Source organism: Uranotaenia lowii, chromosome 2 (assembly GCF_029784155.1).
Source record: "Uranotaenia lowii strain MFRU-FL chromosome 2, ASM2978415v1, whole genome shotgun sequence".
NCBI classification, from domain to species: Eukaryota; Metazoa; Arthropoda; class Insecta; order Diptera; family Culicidae; genus Uranotaenia; species Uranotaenia lowii.
Window position 1 is genome coordinate 115,770,125 of NC_073692.1, and position 27,305 is coordinate 115,797,429.

General features: G+C 37.1%; 1 protein-coding gene across 2 annotated transcripts in view; it reads left to right on the top strand.

Annotated features, from left to right (window-relative positions):
* LOC129744993 (angiotensin-converting enzyme-like) overlaps nt 1-27,305 on the top strand; it is a 49,671-nt gene that overhangs the window by 10,219 nt on the left and 12,147 nt on the right. Inside the window, exon 1 of one of the 2 annotated variants that reach the window (XM_055737818.1) lies at nt 24,576-24,994. The exons of the other annotated variant lie outside the window; for it this stretch is intronic. Coding sequence (XP_055593793.1) covers nt 24,758-24,994 — 237 coding nt within the window. The 5' untranslated portion in view covers nt 24,576-24,757. Of the gene's footprint in view, nt 1-24,575; nt 24,995-27,305 lie in introns of those variants that run through there. 2 annotated transcript variants of the gene reach the window in all.

Below are 27,305 nucleotides of genomic sequence, written 5' to 3' on the forward strand. Positions count from 1 at the left end.
GCTCTTCCGGCTAAGTGTAGAACTCTGCTATTCCAAGCCGCGTATTTAACAGTTTATAAGGTTAATTTACTTTGCCACATGTGAAACAGAAAAGTTCATGCTAACTCCCTTTCGTTTACTTAGCAGAAGCAAACAGTTCGATTAAGAACCATTACGGCTCTCCCAGCCAAGTAAGCTAGCTTGACTTAAGCCGTACAGTAACGTACCAGGTTTGCTATTCTAACTTTGTGAGAAGGCTTAAGCTAATTCTTTGTTTGTTAACAGCATTCGTACAAGAACCGTATTAGAACTGTTCCGGTTGTAGGAGAAGTTACTTCCAACACTGATTTGTAAGTTTGATACTATATTAGATACGTATTTTAGATCTAATCCTAATTAATAAAATTACAGCTTGAAGCTGCTTGATCGCTATCGAGACCGGTGTAAATTTTCTTTGCATACAACTCGGAACAATTCTTCAAGAAATCATCATCCACCGCGAAAGATGGCAACTGTGAACGACGATGCACCATCTCCAGCGACGCCCAATGATGGAGTTTCCAACTGCGTGGCGTGTAATCTCCCTGATTCGGCAGGGAACATGGTGCAGTGCGACGTATGCGATGATTGGTACCATCTAACCTGCGCAGGAGTTACAGCATCCGTTGAGTTCCGCCCTTGGTCCTGTCCAAAATGCCAGCCAGCGCTCAGCATTCACAGCAGTGCGACAGCTTCCAGTAAACGTTCCCGAAAGGTTCAGCTACAGTTGGAGCAATTGGAGGAAAACCGTAGCTTAGAGCTTAAGGCTCTACAGATCCGCTTGGAAGCAATCGAAGCCCAGAAACGACTGGTCGATGCGAAGTACAAACTTTTGCAATCCACCGTCAACGATGTGGATGAAACGAACAACACTCAGAGCCGGGTGAGCAGGAGGATTAGTCGTCAGCTTACGACTGATTGGTTGGAAAGCACATCCGATGTCGTTGTAACTCCCGAACGTGCTCCAACCAATGATGCAACTTTTCCGACGGTCCCTACAGGCCAGCTGAACGATCCAACTTCTAACACACATCCGACGGGTTCAAACCAACCTATCGCTGGTTCAACTTTCCCCACAACCAGTGGTCGGAGTATCAGTGGTACTCATCTACCGACCTGGTTGGTCGTTCCGGATTCAGCATCTACCCAAATTTTTCCCGCTGTTTCGGAAGCCAACTTGGGTCAACGGATGCAGCAGTTGTCAACCGACAACCATGGTGGAAAGAGAAGGTCAGCAGTCCAATTTGCCGATAAGATAGCCACGGTAGGAACTCCCGAACAACAATATCATCGAAATCCAGCCGGTTTCTTTCCCCATGGCGAGCAGGTAACACCAATTCCACGTGTGCCATCCCAGGACAGTGCGCCTGTGCCTCACCCCCCTCAAGACAAGTATAACAGAAACCAACGTCAAGGTAAGACCGTTCCTAATTCTTTTCGCCTAAATTCCGATCCAAGTAATGAGCCCCATGAGTCCCTGATATCACAGTTGGGACATTGCCCCCCAAGCGAGTACGCAAATATCACCCAACACATGAATAGTTTTTCGCCTACCCCATCTCAACTAGCAGCACGTCAGGTTATCGCCCGGGATCTCCCTATCTTTTCAGGGGACCCGGAAGATTGGCCAGTATTTATTAGCCATTATACTACCTCCACTTTAGCCTGTGGCTACAACCCTGTTGAAAATTTGACTCGTCTTCAACGTTGCCTCAAAGGAGTAGCACTTGAATCGGTGCGAAGCAGCTTACTTCTGCCCGATTTAGTGCCTGAGATAATTGACACGCTACGCTTTCGTTTTGGCCGACCTGACTTGATAATTAATGGCCTTTTACAAAAACTTTGGAATATTCCTGCCCCCAAAGCTGAAAAATTAGAATCCCTGATAGAATACGGCACAGCCGTTCAAAATTACTGCGCTCATCTGGAAGCATCTGATCAAAACGCCCATCTGTCAAATCCATCATTGCTTGCCGCGTTAGTGAACCGTTTGCCGGTCGATTACCAAATGCAGTGGTCAGCATATACAGACGACAACAGTGAAGTGAGCTTAAAAGAATTTGGTGAATTTATGAAAATGTTAATGAAACGAGCAAGCAAAGTTACTTCTTCGAAAATATGTGTTGTACCCAGTCGGCTTGAGGAACGGACTCGGCCAAAGCGAGGAGCTTTACACGCGCATACCGAGAGCAGTCACCCAGCCAGTAACCACAGAGAGAGGAGATGTAGCATGTGCAGCCGGAACCACCAACTGAAGGAATGCGACGAATTCAAAACGCTTACCCTTGAAGGACGCAGGCGAGTCGTGGAGCAAGAAAGACTATGCCGTAATTGCCTAAATTTCCACGGCCACCGACCTTGTCGTTTGAGTGGATATTGCAATGTTAATGGTTGTACAGTCCGCCACCACCCTCTTCTCCATTCCATCGGGGGTCAGCAGATGCAGAATAATGCTGGCGAATCTTCAGTTCGTTCAAACGATCATCAGTCCAACTCCAATGGTCGTGGACCATCCGCTTTCGAACCCAGTCCGCCCGCCGACATCCACGTGCATCGAAGTTTTCCTCAAGTTTGCCTGCTTCGCTTTGTGCCGGTCACATTACACGGGAAGGGAAATCTGAAAATTGACACTTTCGCTTTCCTGGATGATGGTTCATCACTCACGCTTATCGAAGAAAAACTGGTTGATGAACTCGGGTTGCAAGGACAACCACGAACACTCTGTTTGAAATGGACGGGCAATAAGACGAGAACGGAACATGGCTCCAAGGTGATTGAGCTTCAAATATCCGGAACCGATCAAAGGCATCATAAACTACAAGATACTCGCACAGTCAAAGAATTAGCTCTTACCCCACAAACACTAGACTTTGGGACATTGTCGGCTTCATTTCGGCATCTACGAGGACTTCCGATAGCGAGCTACAGGAATGCAGTTCCTCGTGTTTTGATAGGGGTTAACAACCTTCATTTGACCGTTCCACTTCGTACAAAAGAAGGTCAACCGCAAGACCCAATAGCTACTAAAACAAGGTTGGGATGGTGTGTCTACGGAGGAACAGGATACCAAGATACATCTTTGTACGTGCACCGTTGTAGTTGCTCTGGTGATGATTCATTGCACACAGCTGTTCGGAACTATTTTGCTTTAGAAGACGTGGGGATAACCGGGACAGCCAATCTAGAATCTGAGAACGATAAACGGGCCAAGAGAATCCTTGAAGAGCACACAAGTCGCCAAGGTGATAGATTCCAAACTGCCTTACTTTGGAAGTCCGATTATTATGAGTTTCCTGACAGCCGTTTTATGGCTGAAAAACGTTTCGAGTGTTTGGAACGTAAGCTGAAACGAAACCCAAAGATGATGGAAAGTGTTACTAAGCAAATAGAAGAATACCAGATGAAAGGTTATGCCCGTCTCGCCACCGAAGGTGAAATCAAAAACTCAGATCCTCGGAAAACCTGGTACCTACCACTCGGCGTTGTAGTAAACCCCAAAAAGCCGGAGAAGATTCGCATGGTGTGGGACGCAGCTGCTACGGTTAAAGGTGTCTCGTTGAACAGCATGCTTTTGAAAGGACCAGATCAACTAACAACACTACCCTGGGTCCTCTTCCGTTTCCGACAATATGCTGTGGCAGTCTCTGGTGATATATCCGAGATGTTCCACCAAATCCGTATTCGTCCCGAAGATCAACAAGCTCAGCGTTTTCTCTGGCGGACCAATCCAAATAAAGCTTTCGACGTTTTTGTTATGCAGGTGGCCACTTTCGGTTCAACTTGCTCCCCAGCATTTGCTCAATTCATAAAGAATAAGAACGCACGAGAGTTTGCGGATGTCTATCCTCGAGCTGTTGAAGGAATCATCGACTGCCATTACGTGGACGACTACGTCGATAGCTTTGGGACAGAGGAAGAAGCACAACGAGTAGCTCGAGAAGTCAAGGCCATTCACGCGCGAGGAGGTTTCAACATTCGTGGTTGGAGATCCAATAGCATGAAAATTCTCCAAGGGCTTGGAGAGGCAACAGATCCTAATCCCAAAGAACTACACACACAGCACGGCATCATCGAGAGGGTTCTTGGAATGCACTGGCTTCCCAATGAAGATACTCTGGCATATTCCACCAATTTTCAGCCACAAATAAACGACATAATTTCAAACAGAATGCGGCCAACGAAACGACAAGTACTGAAGTGTTTAATGAGTGTATTCGACCCTCTCGGTCTTCTAGCGGCCTTTGTCGTTCAAGGCAAAATACTTCTCCAAGATATTTGGAGAGCCGGTACTCAATGGGATGAAGAAATCGACGACCAAGTATTTGAAAAATGGACCCGATGGATAGATCAGTTCCCACTTATAGCAGACCTCCAGGTTCCAAGATGCTACTATCTAGATGCTACTGAAACACTCTACAATAATCTTGAACTGCATATATTTGCCGATGCAAGCGAAGATGCTTACGCAGCCGTAGCGTATTTTCGTATTTCCATCAACAGCAAGGAATATAAGTGCGCTCTAGTTGCGTCAAAGACAAAGGTAGCTCCTCTACGACATTGGTCGATTCCCCGGCTTGAACTCCAAGCTGCTGTATTAGCTGCGCGACTAGAAACATTTATTAAAGAAGGCCATACATTGCAAATACATCGTACGGTATTTTGGTCGGATTCGAGTACAGTACTAGCCTGGATACGCTCGGACCATCGAAGATATTCGTCGTTTGTGGCATGTCGAGTATCTGAAATATTATCTACCACTTCTATCGCTGATTGGCGATGGATCTCAACGAAGATGAACGTTGCTGACCTGGCCACAAAATGGGGACAAGGTGGCCAACTGGACGTGGATGGTCCATGGTTCAACGGACCGGAATTCTTGAAAGAGGAAGAGGCAGAGTGGCCGCGTCCCAAGTCAATTCAACCAACTGTAGAAGAACAAAAAATGTGTGGGGTCCATCAAAGCCTAGAAAGTCCAGAGCCGCTGGTTGATGTATCCAGATTTTCTAAGTGGGAGAGACTGACCAGAGCAATGGCCTACGTATTCCGATATTTCAACAACTGCAAGAAAACACGTTGCAAGATCAGTAGTTTGTATCCCACGCAATCCGAGTTGAGGCTCGCCGAAGATTACCTTTTCCGAATGGTTCAACGAGAAGCTTTTCCAGACGAAGTGCACCAGCTACTGGCACAAATCAGCGAGCCGAATAAGATGCAGGTCGCCGTTGGAAAAGGCAGCAAACTGTACAAGTTGTCACCTTACCTGGACGAGCACCAAGTTCTGCGAGTCGACGGGCGGATTGGAGCGGCGGTTAATGTGGACAACTACATCAAGTATCCAGTGATTCTCGCGAAACAACACCGTGTCAGCGATTTGATCATCGATTTTTATCACCGTAAGTTCCATCACGCTAATTTCGAGACCGTGGTGAACGAATTACGTCAGGTTTACCATATCCCACAAGTACGATCCCGTGTGAAGCAGATTGTGAAGCGTTGTCAGTACTGCAAAATCAACAACGCTCGACCCCAAATTCCAAGAATGGCTCCTTTACCAGCGGCGAGGTTAGCAACGTGCACACGACCATTTACTTTCGTTGGGTTGGATTTGTTTGGTCCACTCCAGGTTAAAGTTGGTAGGAGCTCGGTTAAACGTTGGATCGCGCTCTTCACCTGTTTGACAGTGCGCGCTGTCCATGTCGAAGTAGTATTCAACCTAAGTACGGAGTCGTGTATTATGGCGGTTCGGAGGTTTGTTGGTAGGCGAGGATCACCACTAGAATTCTATTCAGACAACGGCACCAACTTCCGGGGAGCCGATAACGTGCTGCAGCAACAAGTGTCAAACATCGAAGAAGGGCTGGCATCTACGTTCACCAACACTGCAACGAAATGGGTGTTTATACCTCCTGGAACACCACACATGGGCGGCGCATGGGAGCGCATGGTGCGTTCGGTGAAGAAAGCGATGGAGACGAGCGTGAGCTCGTGTAGAAAACTGAACGATGAGGGCCTGTGGACTCTAGCAATCGAGGCTGAGGGAATTGTGAATTCCAGACCGCTTACGTATCTTCCGATTGAGGCAGCGGAACAAGAAGCTCTTACACCTAATCACTTGTTAATCGGAAGCTCCAACGGTGTCAAGCAGCCGACTGTAGAGCAGGTAGACGAAGTATTAATGCTTAAAAATACCTGGAACCAAATACAACACCAAGCAGACAACTTCTGGCGTCGATGGGTTCGCGAGTACTTACCGGATTTGACTCGGCGCACGAAATGGCAGGGTGAAACTCGACCCATTTGTGTAGGAGACTTAGTGATCATTGTGGATGAGGCTAGAAGAAATGGTTGGGTCCGCGGACGTGTTAATGAAGTCATTCCAGGGCAAGATGGGCGTGTAAGAAAGGCAATTGTTCAAACTCATAGGGGGCTCACTAGGCAATCGGTCTCGAAGTTAGCTGTACTTGACGTTGAGGCTGAGGTACCAAAATTAGCTGTACTGGGAGTTGCGACTAAAGGTAACCCGGGATCATCCTGACCAGTGTTACGGGGGGGAGGCTGTTGACAACTGGGAGCACTGCCAATTTGAAGCGACGCGACGCCAAATGCCAAACTACAGTTCAGTGGCCAGCCGTAGATGTCTCGCGTTTGGAAAAGACGAGTTCCGGAAAACATTTTCTACCACCCGCGCAAAGTGCATGCAAAATTGAAAAATCTAGCTAAATTATTATATAACCTACCTACCTAAACTATAGTCTTAAATTTAAATAATCTTAATCGCTAAAAGCAGTGAACTGAATTGTGGTGATAAGTGAAAAGTTCCTACATCAGTCCACCAGGTTCGTTCTTCCCGCTGCTTGCTAAACGGACATGCTAAAATGCTAGCCTCTATGTTTCCCAGCAGCACCAGCTAGTTTGATTATTCTGAAACTGTTCCGGCTCTTCCGGCTAAGTGTAGAACTCTGCTATTCCAAGCCGCGTATTTAACAGTTTATAGTCGTATGAGTTCTCTGCACCTAAAGAGTTATTTTACTGTTTCAGATTTTCCTTACCATGATTACATTGACTTGTCGCGGTGTGCATTATGGTACCACACTAATCTTCAAAATCAACATTTGAAATGAGAATGTAATCCAGATTCTCATTTTGGCATCTTCTGCTGGTTTTCATTATTAGTTGTACCATGTGTATCAGCCAATGCAAAATGTGTGTAGTTACACTTTGCTATGCTATGCTATATAAACCGATAAAACATACCTCTAACCCCACACAATGAGAGTAAACGGTCGTTTCAAATTTAAAAAAAAATAGGTACACGAACCGATAGAAGTCCAAAACCACAAGACTTGGCATTTCTGGATCGATAGGACAGGTCTGAGCCAAAAGGGAGACAACAAAAAAAGAAGATTTAGGCGTTCGGACTATGAATAAAATATTAAAATTTTAAATTCAATATAGCAATGAAATTTAGGATTCAATATTAAACCGCAGACACCAGATACCCAGACTGATCAGCGGCGGTTGAGCCCATACAACTACAAATCGCCCAGAATCATACGCCATCTGACGAGGCATCGTGAAACCATTGTGCCTCATCAAGAAAAGAAAATACACTTGATAATTTACAAGCCAAATGAGAACTGTTTTGATTGAATCACCTATTAGTATTTGGAATTCTATCTAAAATATTTTCTTTTTGGTTTTTGTCTTCAATGTTAAATTGTTTACTCTTTTTTTCTGTATCATAATAAGAGATGAATATTGTTCAAACAATGATTGTTGATTGATTTAGATGAAAAAATACAAACGCTAGTGTTCATTCCATATTCATTCATGGAATATTTAATTTAATTTTTTTTTCGTAAATATTATATTGGTCCATTATTCATTACAGCTAGGTTATACCGGTCCTTAGTTGGGAGGCAATTTTTAGTATTAAGTTTTTATTTCGAAATTTATCCGGCAGAGTGACAGTATGAAAATTATAATGTACATAATAAATAACTAATCGAATTCTGAATTGTTCGTCTTAATCTGAATGGTTGATTTATAATTTACTATGACAAAAAAAATCAACTACATATAACTTCTTGAAAAACTTGAATTCCAATTTATCTTAACTGTTTTTTAGCTCATACCTATAGATACATTTGAGGAGTGAAATAACTTATTGACATTATCATTGGATTGATTAGAACTTGTTTAGACAATTTTCAGAAAAAAAAAATAAAAAAAAACAGAATAATAAATGTGAAGAATGTATTGATAAGCTGTCTAATTCTATTTGCCGCTGGAAGTGCACCCCGTGATTTCTCACAAACTGCCGCATAAAAAAAGTGCTTGAAACATATATTTGGAATTGTTGTGGAAAAGAATAAATGCTAAAAAGATAAACCAATGAAATCTGTAAGAAAATTTTAATGAATATTCGGACTTTAAATTAAATATTAAAATTTTAAATTAAATTAAGCAATGAAATTTATTATTCAATATTAAACTTATGGAAGATATAGATTTTAAATATTTTTTTCTAAGTATTTTTTTTACAACATTGTTTTTTTTTGTGGTGATTGTTTTTTTTTAAGGTTCAAAAATCTCAATAGAAATCATCGTTATTTGTAAAAAAAAAATGCATAACGTAAACCCAAGAGTATTGAACTGATAAATCAAAGTTTTAGTGACTTTGTCTGATGTTTTAACATATTTATCTAGATCGGCAAAATTGCAAATTATATCTGGGAAAATCGTGAAAAACGGGATTTTTTTTAACGTAATTGGACCATTTTATTTTAAAACCTGGCGCAATCCGGTCATTTGAACTCAAAATTTTCAGCTCAAAATCTGGGTTATATTCGGGTAAATTTGCCACTAATTCAATTGGATATTAGGCTTTAAAAAAAAAAATGTTTACGTTTATTTTAATAAAATTTACTCAAAAAAAATTGTTTTTGACGCTATAATCAATAACTATAATAACTATGATTTTCAAAAACAAACCAAATCCGGGAATTTTTCAACGGAATCAGGTAACCCAAGATCTTTTTTCAAGAAGTTCCTTATAATGAAAATTATTTACACCGAACTTTTAATCAAATCCCGCGTACCTTATTCTCTTTTTTTCCAAATCTCTGGACCTTTTATTTAAAAAAAAGGCCTAATTTGACACTACCTAATAAATAATAATAATTTTGTATTGTATTTTGTGTACAAAAATTCGATAAGAATCACTGTAGAGCGCTGAGGTGGTCTAGTGGATAGGCTGGCGCGAGTCTGGTAACCCAGGCGTACTGGGTTCGATTCCCGGTATCGGCAAGAAAAGCTTTTGGGTTCGAATCCCATAAGTTGCCGACAGGTAAGATGTGTTTCATTGTATAAATAACTATATATTTCAGAGGGAATGCATCTGGGGTTAATCTGAAGAGACTATTGCAAGCGGAGTGGATTGCCAACCATTGTAGGTTTCTAAAGGTTGGATGCCTTCTCTCGACGAACCATCGGCCGTGGAAGCCTGAGAAGCAATTCGAAGGCCAAGCCACACAGACATAGGCTGGACCTTGCTACCGATGGGGGAACCATACATACATACATACATACATCATTGATGTGTTCAATTTTACCATCCAATTATGTGAAAACTTAAACCCTTAAGTTCTACGAATTCAATCAAATTATTTCCAAGAATTTTTACTTTATCACTCTTTACAATAATTAATGAGATTTGTTTTTCCAAGAATGGAAAAATTGGAAAAAAAATCTTTTGTTATAACATGATAAAATTGGCGATTTGGATTCCGAGAAAATTTCTTTTAGATCCCTTCAAAAAACTATAAGTGGAACTTGGAACATTTAAAAAAAAACTAATCATAAAACTGTGTGGAAAAATCAACGAAAAGTACACAAACATTTGAAAACATGAAAAATGAGTCTTCAACAAGTTTAAAAAACCAAATACGAACACATACAGAATCTCAATGAAACTTAATGTTTCCTCGAAGAGTTTTCTTTTTACTTAATTCTAAGCGTACATCTTTCGAGAATATGATGGCTAGCATCTCACAAATGCTTAAACCACTAAGCCACAAAAGTTTACCGTGTATGCCGTGACTGGGATTCGAACTCATGGCCGTTGGCTTGGAAGTCTTTAAGGCCACGAGCTGCCGCAAGTTTCGGAAGCCTTCTTAGAATTTTCTGCGCAAATAAAACTTAAATAGGGCATACGGGGGAGCGTCCGATGAGATCATCTCCAAAAGAGACTTCATTATATGGAGGGTTGGAAAGATAAAAATATAGTTTAATCATTTGAAGGTAAAAAAATAGAAAGCCAAAGCTATTCAAACTTCCTTTAAGAAAGAGTGGGTATAACATGTTTTTCGTGATGAAATAAAAAAGCACTCATGGGAAATTATTTTTAATTTCTATGAATACGAACCTCATAACTACCTATATGTGTTTCAAAAATATGAAAAAGGGAAACACAGTAAACATTCTCATTCAAAACTTGAAAAACACTAACAAAACTTTCAAAGCTTACATACATGGCACATGGCACAACATGGGTTAAATTTTCTCAAAATAAATATATTAAACATATTGAATACAAAGCTACCAAAATTTCGTAAAGTCAAACGACTCATTTTGATTTATATTTTGTGCAAACCCGAGCAAGGCCGGGTAAATCAGCTAGTTCCAGATAATTCTAAGAATTTCAGAAGAATTTTCCCCTCTCAGACTGCTGACAGGATTTGCCAGCTGTTTTTTATATTTTAGGTTAGAAGATATTTTTGTGCAATTTTTTTCGTTTTAATAGCTCTGTAACTAGTTAGAAAAAATTTTAATTTTTTTTTCAAAGTCTTTGATATGATAGTTGTGCTACCAGTTCAATATAAAAATATTGAAAGCAAGAACTTAGAGAATAAGCGCCTCTGAAACTAAAAAACACTTAAAATATATGTATATTTTTTGAAGATTTCAAATGTAAAATTTAAAAAAAAAATTTTGTATGGGGGGTCACCGACCAAATATTTTAATTTTTGGTGGAAATGAATCGGGAAAAGGTCTACTTTCTGCCCATGCAAAAATTAGCATTACTGTATTTTTTTTCTCAAAGTCCTTCTACGAAACACACCGTGTACCGACACTTTGTATAAACCTATTCATACCGCGAGCGGTCAAATGACGGCAAATATCATTTTTGTTTAAACTCCCTTGTTTCTCAACCGATTTCTACAAAATTTATAGTTTTGAAAAGCTAATAACTCGACTCAAATGTGTTTCTCAGACAATTTTCAGCTACAATCAATAACTTTCAAGCTATTTACAGTACAAGATTTTTTTATGAAAAAACATGCTTCAGGAAAAACATGCTTCAGGATTAAGTGCTCGAAAAAAATTCACTTAGTGCCTGAGAAAGCTGAAGTTAGAATCTATATGTTGCACATATGGAACATTTTTTTTTAAACTCTGAGATCATGGCCACAAAAAATGTAAAAAGTTGTGTAAAACACGAACTTTTCAATCGATCTACCGCCAAAGCTGTTCCTGTTACAGTAGAAAATTTTGAAAAAATAAATTCGAAAGTTGACGTAATTTGGCACATTTAGGCATCTTAAGATTTTTAAAATCCTAAATACGTAATTTTTTACGGCTTTTCAAAGGTAGTTGTTTTTCGAACTTTTTATGAATCTGGATTTTCTGTGACAATTCCTACACCCAAATTCAGCTTTGCACTGGATTTTGAGTACGTTAACGTAAGGTTTAGGCAATAAAACTATATTTAATGAAAGCTTTTCAAAACTATAAACATTCTAGAAATCGGTTGAGAAACAAGGGAGTTTAAGCGAAAACGGTGTTTGCCGTCATTTGACCGCTCGCGGTATGAATAGGTATACCACATGCGTTATTCGAAAACCGCAACACTTAAAAAAAATTTAAAACGCAAAAATACTTGCATTTCAAAAACAAAAATAGTCCTGTCGTTTAATTTGCGAAAAAAAATTATATAAGGCGTAATCATCGTTTAAAGTTCAAAAACCGTCATTTGATCGCCTCCGGTACGTTTAGAGTTAAATATGATAAGAAGGTTAAATATGACAAAAAAGCTTTAATCTGAGAGAAGTTCTCCACACGGCTTGGGTTAAAACAATATCAAAAAAATCCCAGGTCTATAGAGTTTTTCATAGAATAGAACAGAAATTGTTTGTTAATTTTTTTTGTCGATTATAGTCGTTTTACCATCTTTATGGCATTCGCGACTTTATATCTACGTTGCAGTTGGCGGACAGTTATTGAAAAACTCATCCGGTACAACTGTGTTCGATATTTACTCTTGGGCTCGAACTCGCAGACATCGACTCAGGAGGCAACGGACTTATCAACTGAGCTATATCACAAGCCATTGCTTGTTATTATAAAACTAAGCTTTTGTGAACTTTAAAAAAATGGGTTTAGGAGGGGCAATATTTTTTTTTATAAATATTCATAAATTTAGAAAACTAAAAATAAATTTCCATTATTTCATTTGATAACCTGTAGAGAATTTTATCAACATAAAACTCAGCTTGGATGAATTTTCACATGGTTGATGCGAAGTTTTTTTTTCCTTTGTCAGGCCTGCGAATAGGAACAAACGGGAATTGATATAATATTTAAATTTTTCTAGAAATTTTTCCAAATGATAAAGCTTTTTAAAGATTTTATCAAAATAATAATCAAGTAGCATTAAGATCATCCATTAGACTGCCCCAAATTTGTATGGGAAATTTAAAACCTGTGAAATGTTATACGCTGCAGGCTAAAATTGATCCTGGGCCTAGTACAAGATCTCATGCCAAATTTGGGCCAGATCGGACCACGGGAAGGGGTCGCTCAACGAGCCTGAAGTTTGTATGAGATTTTGAGAAATTTTGTTCGAGAGGAACATGAAAAACCAGTTTTTCGTCAATAACTTTTGTCCCCTTCGGCCGATTTCTTTCAAAAACGGGTTTTCTTGAAGCCTAAATTATGATAAATACTTCATCACAAGGTAGCATTTCAATTGAAGTTAAGATAAAAAAGTTATTAAACTTCAAAAATTGGCTAACTTTTTTAAGGGTGACATTCATCACTGTTTTAAGGAGGCGACTAAATGTCCGAACAGGACACTCAATGTGAAATGCTTGCCGTTTCGTCAAATAATGACCGATTTTAACCATTGTAGTAGCGCTCGATTGCAATTTTCAATGTGTTTCTAATATTTAATTTTGGATGATATTCACTTGATAGTTCGGAAAGAAGTAAGGGCTGAAAAATGCTTGTCAATTAAAATAAAAAAATGCATAACCACAGTGATGCCAATAAAACAGTTTTTCATCAATAGCTTTGGTTCCCGGCGGCCGATTTCTTTCAAAAGCAATTTTTCTAAAAGCTTAAATTATGAAAAATATTTCATCCGAAGACTGCATTTCGATAACAGTGGAGATAAAAAAAAGTTATTAGGCTTCAAAAATGGGCTAAACTTTTTACGGTGGTATTCATTACTTATTATTACAGCGACCAAAGTTATTAGCATAGCTTGTATGACTACTCATATCCACCTTAAATCATTGAACTCGAAATGCTATTTAATTGTTTCAGAGGATGGTAATGCTTTTTAAATACGTACTTCAAAAAAAAAAAATGATGACTTTTTTGTTATTTTTTATCAATTCATGCGCATTTCGAATTCCATGATCGCTGGCGTGTCGAAGCAGAACAAGTTCCACGTCGCCAATGGTTGCTACTCCGTGATTACTCGAGGCCATCAATTTTGCACAAAGTCCAAAAGAATGGTGCTTGGGATTAGCAGTTCATTCTCAATGTACAAAACTCATGCTCTCCGTTTTTGAAATGATTAATAACGGCGCCGGCCACGTCCTAGTAGTCAATGGGGAAAACGGAAGGAATGTTAGTTTGATACTCTTTAGGTTCAACAAGCAACTTCATGCTCCTGCATACTCCAAAAATAATTTTGAAATAGTCAGAACCTGAAATAAGTAAGTATCACCAACTATGGAAACCGTCTGTACGTCTGCGAATCCATATTCAAGTATCAAAGGAAGGGGTTGTGTTAGTTGGAAAAAGGTAAAGATCAGGATCCATTTTGGTCAATGGTGCGATCGTATTTTTCTACACCTTCTATGCTCCTAGACATTTCATAAGGAAACTCCTACTTCTACGAGGCATTCGATAAACGTTAAATAAATATATATTGAGTTAAGTATTGGAAGAAAATTATTACCATCCACATTTCATCCCTATCAAACTAGTTTTTTTCCCTAACAGTGAATTCCTGTTAAATCAAAGAATTATCAAAAGGCTTTTATGGTTGAAAAAAAAAACAATATTTTGAATTGAATGTATTTTTCATAGTATGCCGACAAAAACTTCTCAAACTATTTTTCGTGATTAATACCATTTTGAAAATTCTTCAATTCTTTCTTCTCTTTGCCTCTTTTAGAGCTTTATTGCATGTACAAAATAATGTTCAAAATTTTTTGGTAAATTATTTCAAAATAAAAAGTAGTTTTGCATCATGGATCAACTTAGAGAAGCCTTATTTTAAAAACTTGAATTTGATACTTAGGTATCAACAATGTCAGTTTAAAATAAAATCAGGAAATCTTTAAGATACACTTAATTTAAATACGAATGTTGCATTGTTTCAAAAATAAAACTGAAAAGTCAAAAAGCAATCAAAAACAAAAGTGAAAAATGGATCGGGCTCACCAAAAATGTTATAAAAGATGCTAATTGTTGATCTGAAAGTCCTCCTGGAGACACTGGTCCTTGAATCCACGAAGGAGTCCACTTTTTGAAGCTCCGAAGGTGATGGTGGTCACTGAACTGGTTCCATCCGTCTAGATCAACCTATCACTTGATCAATTTAAATCTTCCGGATTTTAAAAATTGTTAGCACTTTTTTAGTTAAGCTTAGCAGGCCACCAAAAAAAAAAAACAACTTCCACCGGGCGCTGGAATTTGAGTTTTTATCTCTCCTATCACATATTTCTTCCTGTCACAAAACGCACAATCAGGGAACTTTTCAATAATAAGTGGAAAGTTTCCCTTTTTATCACTATTTGAAAAGAAATTTAACTAGATCCGCGATTCAAATCGACTGAAATTCGTATATTTTTCACAATTGCAGAACGTGCATTTTCTTCTCAGATCTACACAAATGCAAGTTAGAATCCAGAAGCTGTAGTCATAGCTGTGAACCGTATAAAAATATATTCACATTGAACAAAAAGGCCGATCAAAACTCGATTGATGTAAAAGAATTCACGGCAACTTATTGAAACTTGGTCATGAAGGTAATGAAAAAATATATTTCGAGGAATCACGAAACAAAACGCGACCACGGAAAAACATGCGACCGTACTCGAGCAAGGCTAACTTAGCTCTTATTACAGCGACCAAAGTTATTGATGAAAAACTGGTTTTTCATGTTTCTTCCAAACAAAATGTCTCAAAATCCCATACAAACTTCAGGCTCGTTGAGCGACCCCTTCCCGTGATCCCATCTGGCCCAAATTTGGCATGAGATCTTGTACTAGGTATGACTTGAATCAATTTTAGCCTGCAGCGCATATCATTTCACAGGTTTTGAATTTCCCATACAAATTTGGGGCAATTTTTTCGTACATATTTCCGCCTTTGGGCGGGGTTTATGTTTCATGTTTTCTAACCAACACAGGATAATTTTTTTTCCAAAAAAAAATCTATTCAGAATGGTTGTTACTCTCAGACCCAACTTCCAACAATTTTTTCAGATCGAAAAACACATGGACCAACGCTTTATGATGCCAATAAAATGATAATTTTCCGAAAAAGGTCCTTTTACATTTTTATCACGTTTTTATTATATTAGCTGTAGCTTTCTTTTGATAGGGAATGAAGGTGAATTTTTATCGGCATCACAAATCGTCCAGTCATGTTCCTAAGCCCCTGTGGTTATGCAATTTTTTATTTTAATTGACAAGGGCGGAAAAATGGCCCTTACTTCTTTCCGAACTATCAAGTGAATATCATCCAAAATCAAATATTAGAAACACATTGAAAATTGTAATCGAGCGCTACACCAATAGTTAAAATCGGTTATTTGACAAAACGGCAAGCATTTCACATTGAATGTCCTGGTCGGACATTTATGCGCTTATTCTGCGACTCGAGTGACGTGACTCACGAAGTTTAACTTCTTCGTCCTGACTCCAGAAAATACTTCAGAAAAAAATTTCATGTATCGATGAGCTCTAAAGACCAATAATAGCTCATCCGAACGAAAATTTCGAGGCTATAAGTTTCTCATTTTTTTCCATTTTCTAAACATGTCCTTCTCGTCTTTGACTGTCTTCTTGCTCTTCCGAAGTTCCCTGTTCATTATTGCCTAGTACTGCTTAACCGGGCGCAGCCCCGGACAGTTTGACGGGTTCATGTCCTTTGGAACAAAATGGACAGAATTGGCCTCCTATCACTCCAGGACACTTTTAAAATAGTGACATGATGCTAAATCTGGCCAAAATAGCGGAACTTCGTTGTGCTGCTGCAAGAGCTCAGATTTGTAGATCTCACCATTTACTGCGCCCTTTGTCACGAAAGGCTCACTCCTCAGTCCGCAAAAGCAGATGGCCTTCCAAACGAGATATTTGGAGGCGACCTTCGACATTTTATTCTTCTTAAATTTGTCGTCCACATCGAACTTGCCCTTGCCAGTGAATAACTCCAACCCCGGAACTTGCTTTAAATCCGCTTTTATATACGTTTCGTCGTCCATCAGACAGTAGCCATATTTTGTCAGCATCTTCTCGTAGAGCTTCCGTGTCCGAGTTTTAGCCGTCGATTATTGCCGCTCATCGCGGTTTGGGAAGTTCTATACCTTGTATGTATGTAGTCCAGCTCTTTTCTTTGCATTCTGGACGTAGCTCTTTGACATGCCGATCTTTTAAGCCAAATCACGGCTTGAGACGTTGGGATTTGCTTTAATCATCCGCTTCACCTTTCCCTCCGTCTTTTTGTTCTCCGGTCCCGGGTTTCTTTCAGCTCCTTTGCCGTGGTCCAACGTCAACCGCTCCTGGAACTACTTATACACTCTGGAGACAGCTGAATGATGAATTTTCAACATTTTTCCCAACTGCCGCTGCAACAGGTCAGAAAATTCCAGGTGTTTGGAAAGAATTTGTTTTCTCGACTTGCGTTGCGTTGGTTCACCTCCATTTTTGTTGAATCGAAAAACACGACTTCGAGTTTGACAGCATGTAAACAATACACATCAACAAGAAAGTGTGCTAAATTTGGTTGATTTTTACCCAATGGTAAAAAAGTTATGCCCTGTTGTCGACATAATTCCGTGTTCGCCCTTTATGAGAGAAAATCAAAGAGAAACAGACGCAAATAAATTTGGAGCATATTGACTGATAAAGTAAGGTTGCCAGATTTTTTTTCACTACCATCCGGGCCTAGCAATTCCGGGCATTTTTTCAAATAAACCTGGCAAAATCTGGGCATGGATTTCAATTTTTCAAATCCAAAAACCGGGCAAAAACCGATCAAAATTTTGGTGTTATTATATATAAAAGCAAAGAAAAAATGCAAAAAAATCGAAATTAATATTTTATTAATGTAATTGCAGACTTCCAACAACTTTTTGGAACACTTAAATATTTAAAGGTTTATAAAAGAAAATCAACGAAATTATTTGAAACAACCGTTGAAAATTTCCATACCGTTAATCGATTTTGCTGAAACTTACTCAAAAACTTAGATTTTTTTTGGTTTCTTTGTGAAAATTGTGAAAAAATCCGGGCAATATCCGGACTTTTTTCACGATATCCGGGCAACCGGGCCGGACCGGACTTTCTCTAAATTTTGCATCAAATATCCGGGCAAACCCGGATAAAACCGGGCAATCTGCAAGCTTAGTCATAAATGACGATGTGACTGTGACACGGATTCATATTTTATCGATCGAATCAAAACCATATAAACGATTTCAAATATTAAAACCATTTTTAATTCGTGTTAATTTTAGTAGTAAATTGTTGTCCAAAAGATATGAATTTGGTAATGATAAATATGAAATAATGATACTTTGCGGACGTTTGAAAATAAGAAATTGGGAAGCTTTGAAGGACATATTAACTGAACGAGAGTCTGTTCTTAGAAATAGATTAGATAGGATTTAAGTTTTTAAATGCCGAATTAACTTTTTGATTTTTTGCAAACGTAAGTTGAAGTTTTCAATAACCATAAGTTAGGATATGCATTTTCCGGAAGAATTTTGAATCAAGAAAGTAAACTAGAGCAAGTGCAACTTATACGAAAAATGTATACATTATTTCTTCATCTAAAAATTGTTGGGCCCAAAAAAACTATCTGATTAACCCTTCATTTCATGATTTTTTATTTTTCCTTAAAAATCTCTTTTTACAGTTGGAAATGATGAGTACATCAAGGAAAACAATTAAAATAAAATACGATTTTTCACTTTTTCCATACATTAATTGTTGCAAATTTGTTACTTTATGAAACGAAGGGTTAAAGAAAATCAACTCTTTTATAATCATTCAACAAAAAACTGTTTACACGTTTACTGTTTGTTTACACACAATTCAAGTACGAACTTAACATGAAAAGTATGTTTTTGTTCAACATATTTTGGCTACATGGAAGAGACTTTTGATTCACTTTTTTGTTGAAAAGTTTCTTTGTGATTGATATTCCAGGGGCAGCAGATTTTTATGATGAACTTTTAATATGTATGTATGTATGTATGTATGTATGTATGTATGTATGTATGTATGTATGTATGTATGTATGTATATATGTATGTATGTATGTATCCACCTTGGGTTTGCGGCAGCGCCGCGGTTATGGCCAAAAAAAAATAACCCACGCGTCCATCTTGTTTACCACGCAAGACAGCTATACCCGCTCAATAAGACTTTCAAGGGAATGGAATCGTAAGCAGAGGCACTTATGGTATCCAGGGTTACAAGTGGGAGAAGTCTCGAGTAACTATAACCATTTTGTTGACTAACCAAGATAGCATGCAAGCTATAATCCCGCCCCCAAGGCTTCCGAAAAAAGAGTGCCTTCTTGTTTTACAAAAAGTAATCAAATACTATATTTTCCACAACCATGCCAAATTCCCTTGACATGAATTGAGGAACGTCCAGTATTCGAAACGGGTAACAAGAACATACTGCTACCCGCTCCTTTTGCAAAGTGAGGATACCCTGATGCCCCTACCCTTGATATTGATTTATGTTTTTATTATGATTTTTTTTTATAAAAATATTATTATTTCATATAATTAAATATAACAATACAATAAAATATAATCAATGTAGTATTAAAAAATAGAACAATATAATATAATCATATAAAAAAATTGATATAATGTATTATAGCGACAGTATATGCTGAAACAATTAATAACAACTTAAAAAATATCTTCGGTCTTCGAATGATACAGGAACGCTGTTATACCTAGCACAAAACATTACTATGTGTAGTAAATATAAAATTAATATGTATATTATTCTCACACTGCAACAAAAATACATGGTTTTATTTTTTTTTTTAGGTTTTATTTTTGACACTTTACCAGCATTATGGCATTCGTGTCTAAAACATGGTTTTATGATAAAAAAAAGTTAAAATAAAATTAATAATGAACAAACATATATGTACAATAAAATTGGGAAAACTTTTATCTGATGAAAAAATAATGACTCGGATTATCTAATTTTTATTCGCAGTGCTTTTGACCGCTACATTTAAGTGCACCACGCACTACAACAACTGATATCAAACCTGTAAATAAAATTTCGCATTAAGATGATTTAATTAGTTGATTCTTCTTTTAAAAATAAACCAATGCTCATGTCATTTCATTAAATGAAATTTTCATGGATATTTTAATGAAATTCAATAACAATCCGTGTTAATTATATTGAAATAATAAAAAGTAATGCAGCTGTAACAATGAATTCATAATAAAAATTACTTAAATTTAAATAATCAACAGTTGATGGTACGCAGCTTTTCTCCATTGGTACTGATAACTGGGAAATTAAAATTATGTTGTTACAGGAGCTGAAATGGTTATGAATCGTTATTAACTATTCAACAATGTTGCAACTTAAATTTTGATTTTCATTGCGAAATGCGAGCAACGATTTATTCGAAGGAAATAAGGAGTCAATTTTAGTACATTTAATGTATTACAAGTTCACCATTTGTCTTTGAATACAATATGGTTCTATTTTTTAAATAAATAAAACCAAACCGTAAGGACCTCCTGGAGAACCGGACATTATTTTGACAGTGCTGAAAACATCAGTATAATACATATTATGAAAATTTATCAATGGTGCCCTTATGCATCAAGATGCTAACAATTAAACCTACATTAGGATTGCATGCACTAATGAAATACATCAATACGAAACAATAAGAAATTAAAATGATAATCAATTCTTTGCTTAGTTGTACACCAAGATTAACACGGAAATGACTGAAATTTAAAAAATACATTTTTCATTGCTGCAATCCAATATTTTTTTGAAGCTGAAAACAAGGGTATTAATAAATTTTACTCATGATTTTGGAGATCAAATACTGATTCAAAGCACGAGATAATGAATAAACCATTGAATTGTATACAATCTGTTTTACGAATGTTTTCTAAAAAAAAAAATAATTAATTGATATATAAGAACAACATTGGGTGAGTAAATGTGAGAATAATTTACCCTGTGGGTAAGTTATTGGATATTTTACATGAGTAAGTTGCGTAGCGTTATGTATCATAGTCACATTCATGAAAAAATCTAGAAAATTCAGATAAATTATCTTAATACTGATCTGGGAACTTTATGTTGCATGTGAATGCAAGCGGCGGTCGCCGACGTCGAAAATACGCCTGACGTTAATATGCAACACATTTATCGTCTCTTTTACTGTCTAGTTCCACACATACGCTATTTGTGAAAGAAAAAAAAAGCTATCACCATCAGTCGCTCTCGCTCTCCAACATAAGGCCTCTCAATCAGCGCCAAAGCTACAGAGAGAAAGAAAACTGACAGCATAGATGCTTCCCTCCCTCTTGATGTGCTCTATTTTACTGGGGATATATCAATGATTGCGATTGGGAAGTAAAGATAATAATAAGACCTAGGGAAGAATGACCCTGGCAGTTAAACTCCCTTGAAAAAAAAAAGAAGTAAAGATAAAAAGAGAGAGTGTTATAGTAGATTGGAATTTCCTCACCCGATACGTCCACTCTTCCGTGTATTGTTGTTGCCGATATGCTTGCTTATGCTTATGCTTATGATACGTACACAGCCAGATCTTGCCAGCATCCCGGTGAATAGTAAAAATACATTCACTATTCATCTTATCTAGGCCGGGCCCACTGTGCAGTATTGGACGCAGAGACGACTGGAACCAGGGGAGGAAGAAACGTGGACAACAGTACCATACGTTCCCAGTATTGTTGTTGCCGATATTCTCCACAAAACATGTTCGGACATGTCTCGAAAATGGTAGAATGAAGCAGGTTGACTTTTCGCTGAATTTGGCATTTTCACAGGCGACATTCCAGCCGCTTCCACTTTTAAACAGATGTACACAACACATTTAATTTTCACTTCGATATAATGCTTCAATTGCCAACTGGATTAAAGTCATCAATCAGAGACTCTCGTATAGCACGAAAACCAATCCCAAAAGGGTATTCGGTCCCGCTTTCCCCATGAATTTAACCAAAATCTTCCTTTCAAACACTGTTGTCACATACAAATAGAGGCACCCAATCCCAAAATCATCCCTTATTACACGACTAATAATCAATATTGCCCTTTTTTGGCCACCAAAAAACACAATCTAAGAGAGCACGAAAAGCGAACCGTTCTGTTCGGGATCACGCGCGAGACTGATTTTTATGATGAACTTTTAATATGACCTGAAAGTGTTAAAAGTAATATAAATTCCTATAATTTCTTAGGTGGAATAAGTGAAAACGCGCCATTTAGCAATGAAACACCTACAATTCAAGAATTTTATCTCCAAAATGGCCAGAAAGGATATCCCGAGTGTTGAATCTGAAGCGGATATTCAAAATCATTATAAAGGTCTTTGTTAATCAAGGTTTTTGGTTGAACAGCATTCAGTGAAATTGAAGTACCAAGCATTAATTTATTCCGGAGAAAACTTAGTATATATCAATGAAAGTTGATAAAACAGACAAACAAGAATAAGATTTAAATTCATTTTAAAGTCTTTTCACTGACGCATCTGAAAAAGACCTATGTATTTTCACTTGCCCAAATAAATGGGACAAATGTATACTTCGATATTTTTATTTGTCAACATAACTATTTTTTTTTTGAAAATATTATTTTTTTCAGAAAAAATGAAAGTTGAACTGTGGTGATTCGTTTGCATTTGCCTCGGTGTTTAATTTTTGAAATGAACTCACGAAACCATCGAAGCCTGAACAGGTTATTTCATTTCGACCTATTAAATTTAAAAAAATCTGCTTTACAATTAAATGTTATTAAATCTTAAAAATATTACATAATCCTAAATGAAATTACAGATCACCACCAACAATGTTCAGAAAGTTTTGAAATCAGAACATCCCATTGCTTCAATTAGAATCTTTAAAATAATGGGTGAATATATCTAAACATATGTTTTCCTCCTTTCAAAACCAATCGTTTCTTTGATTCATTGGGTTAAAGTTCAAAGGAATTAATTTGCATTTTTTGCTTGAATAAAAAAAAGGATTTTGCAGTATTCAAAATCGTCAGATTAAATGCCATGAGAAGTGCTGTTTTGGAACATTTTTAGTTGAAATGTTTAAAGTCTATAACTGAGGTATCAGGCGAAACTTTTTTTAAATGATTTTGGTGAAAATATGGATTTTAATTCAAACTACTTCGAAGCATGAGGATGGTGAATAAAAAGCTGTTTGAAAAAGTTTAGTGAAAAATCTTTTCTTATGTGTTTCATTTCTTCAGCTCTAAAAAATACACCATTCAAAGCTAATTGAGAGCTGAAAGCGCTGCGTTAGACTAAATATTCGGCCAATATTCCAAAAATTGTCTCATGTTCAATATTCTATTTTAAAAAAGATTCATAAGCAATATATTCCAATAAATGAGAAACTTTTTATTTTGGTTTAAACCTTAATGTGAACTCGAACAAAACGGAATAAATCTACTAAATGGAATACAGCAAATGAAACAAACATATTATCAACATACAGTTATTAATGGAACAAGTTACAAAAAATGGATTTTAAAAGACCCGTTGAATAGGTTAAATTTTGATAGAATTAAGCGGGACGATTCTAGTAAAGGGAAAGAAGGGAAATGTAAAGAAAACTAGGAAAAAATGGAAAATGGACGCCAAGTTGAACATGGTAAGACGAAGTTTACCGGGTCTGCTAGTTATATATAAAAGCAAAGAAAAAATGCAAAAAAAGAAATTAATATTTTATTAATGTAATTGCAGACTTCCAAAAAGTTTTTGGAACACTTAAATGTTTCAAGGTTTATAAAAGTAAATCAGCGAAATTATTTGAAATAACCGTTGAAAATTTCAATACCGTTCATCGATTTTGCTGAAACTTACTCAAAAACTTAGATTTTTTTTTGGTTTCTTTGTGAAAATTGTGAAAAAATCTGGGCAATATCCGGACTTTTTTCACGATATCCGGGCAACCGGGCCGGACCGGACTGATGTCATTTGTTTGCATCAAATATCCGGGCAAACCCGGATAAATCCGGGCAACCTGGCAAGCTTATGATAAAGCCAAAGACATCAGTTTATTCAGCACACGCGTTCAAATTTAATACATATTTTGGCATATTTTGAAGCACTAATACGAATGCTCGATACATATATTGATATATAAGCATGATATTTTGATATTTTTCCTTTTTTTTGAAGCCATAATTTAAAAAAAAAATAACCAGCATAACAAACCTGATAGAGATATATCAAATCAAAACAATCAACAATATAATCTCATTGAAACTGCAAGCGATTTCCTGTAAATTAAAATTAAGTTTCATGATTTGTATCTGCTGTCACTGTAAGATGTATCTTGGTTTCTCGTCAGCTAAATAGATTTAAGTTACGGTTCATGCGCCACCCTTTTGATGTTGCTCGTTCAGATCAAATACCTTCAATTGTAGCTTTGCAAAGGTGAATTATCTTAAAAGGTACTTCCACCTTAATATCTACGATTTTTAATGAATAACTTCAGGGACGAAATTACAGTAGCATCCATAAATCAGATAGAAAGAAGCTTAATGAGATCGAAAGCCTTCCTCAATCTACCGGCGCTTATTCATGCTACCTATAACAGAGCGAACGAAATTCGACTTAACGCGCTATCAAACAAACATTCAAACGCCCCACGCCTAGAAGATGAGCCGAGCTAGAATCTCCCTGTCCAGGCAGCAAGTACCTAGTTGGCTGCGGATGTTTAACGCGCGAACAAGTCGCGAAACTTATTTCCAATCATCTCTCAGTTCCGATTTTGTTGGGCTGATGATTAGCACTAGCATCAGTGAAAAGTTTTGCTTTTGTTCGGGCAATGAACACGTGAGGAAAAATTGCTGAGGGGTTTTTGTTGATGTGATGAGATAATACCTGCCTATCAGTATTCCGTTCTGTGATAAATATTGATCCAATTATTGTTTGATCGAAAATGATTGGGCTATTATTGATGACGGTGGCGTTGACAAATCTGGGCCTTGGGGAGCCGGCTAGCACAAGATCCGCGACGGAGTTAAATGCGGCCGCTTTTTTGCGCTACCTGGAGCCGCTAGTTTTGGATCGTATAAATCGCGAAACGGTCGCCTCTTGGGAGTACGAGAGCAACATCAATGACGTAAATGCCGAGTATTCACAGAAAGTATCGGTGGAAAATGCAGAATTCTCAAAGGTCAGTGTGTAGTGTTATCTAACGGCAAAGTCTCTAAGCCTTGATATGAGCAGCAACGGTAAAATGGCAACGCTCCAGTTTTTTTTACGACTCGTTCAAGGGTCAGCACAAATGTTGAATCTACATATGAATTTTTTATGATATAAATCAATATCGCTTCATGACCTTGATCATCTTCGCTCAATTGTTGTTGTGTAAACTTTACGTTTGATGTCAAATGTAATTATTAGTTTTGAATCACATTTATTCAGGAACATGGATAAATGTGAGGGGCTAAGCTTTCGGAGTTGAGCCCCTCAACCAATAGGATCTGATGAAAGTTGATGACCATTTCACGAAACGTACCGTAAACAGGTGTTACGTTGATCACCGGGGTAACATTGATCAACACGGAAAATTTCAGTAGATCAACAATAAGTAACTTATGTCTAAATTTCATGTATCTAAAAACTAATTTGTACGTTTGAAAGCTGATAATATAAAGTTGTTTTCTAATTGCCTGAGATTTGAACACATTTCGCATTATAAAGCTTTTTTTTTTTATGTGTGCATTTAACTAGAAATGGGACAGTTACGAATGCGTGTATCTCAAAACCCATTCGTTTGATCGAAATACTTTCTATAAAGGAAATGAAGGTTATCTTATGATAATTCATGAAAAAATAAATTATCGTTTTTCTGTGAGAAAAATTGCTACTTTATTCTTGGTATCTCCCATCGTTCGGCGCACACTTTTTTCAGTCATGATATTGTTCAATTTTTCCAACTTATACTTCGTCTAATCTGTATTTAAGGTAAATGCATTCTCCTCTTTCAGTTTCTGCTAATTTTCGGTCCAATACTTCTCTTTTTAAAGAAACTAAAGGTAATTTTGTTTGTTTTTTTTTATTTACGACACTTTACCATCCTTGTGGCATTCGTGTCTGTAAAGGTAAATTTGTGGATTCAGCTGTTTGAAATTAAAAAAAAACTTGATTACTGTTGAGCCATTTTTAATGGAGTTTCTGCTAGAAAAATCTGTCAATAACGGAGAAAAACCATCAAGACAATGAATTTAAAGTATAATCGGATAGTATAGATCGTAGGTTGCGAAGGGTACATACAAGATTCCTAATTTTTGGCTTCTTAAAACAGCGAAAATCAAAGCTTTTGTTTTAAAAATTGTTGTACTTTTCCACAGGAGCAAAATTTTTCGAAATCATTATAGTTTATACAAAACAACCAGAAAATCTAAACTTTAATATGCTAGGGACTATGCCACTAGCAGAAATGTTATAGGATTCAGACGCTGGAATTTGTTTGAAATAGGATTATTAATAAGTTTTGAAGTCCATCAGAAATCATCTCTCTCATTGCCTCGGTACCGACTATACAGCTTACGAGCTCTGGAACTAGCAAAAACTTGTTGTTTAAGGTTAAGTTCGAATTACTCATAACTAGGCAACACTTTCGGGTTATCTGAGTAATTTTTTTCAAATATTTTTGCGATCTGCATTTAGTTTTTCGCTTATTAAAAATGAAAAATTGTGGTATGAGACTTGATTTCCCTGATGACCCTTAATCGTAATTGACGATTATGTGTTTCACTCTGATGCTTGATTTGAGCTTTGTTTACATTTTTGACAGTGTTTGCATACTTTTATAACTCATACACAGAAATTCTTTGAATAATCAACAGTTTTGTCAGCTATCAATTTAAAAATGATGAATTTTGAAGGAAACTGTGCGAAATTTTTTTTTCTTTTTATCTTGCATGGTAAGTATCTCAGAAACGCGTAAATTTAAAATTTTGCAAAATAGGGCTGATAGTACTTTTCACAGGCAGCTAAATGCTGTCAACCTGAATAGCCTCTATGTGCTGATGGCCATGTAAATCTATATATATATAAAGCAATTATCTGTATGTTTGTTTGTTTGTTTGTTTGTTTGTTTGTCCTCTATAGACTCAGCCGTCTTAAGAGCTAGAGGTCTGAAATTTGGCATGGATACTCATTAGGACCAGGAATGATGAAAAATGTTTTTAGATTTTTGGACGACCCCTTATGAAGGGGGTCGTCCATACAAGACAAACATTGTTTTCACGTTATTGACGTAATTTTTTGTCGGATTGTGATGAAAATTTGCACATGAGTGTTTTGAGAGACAAACAATCGATTACAGTTATCAAATTTAGAGTCAGGGGTCGGTCAAAGGGGTCGTCCATATTCACTGATTAATGTTTTTGCGATATTGGCTTCATTTTACATTGGATTGTGATGAAAATTTGCACATGAGTATTTTGAGAGACGAGCAATCGATTACAGTAACCAAA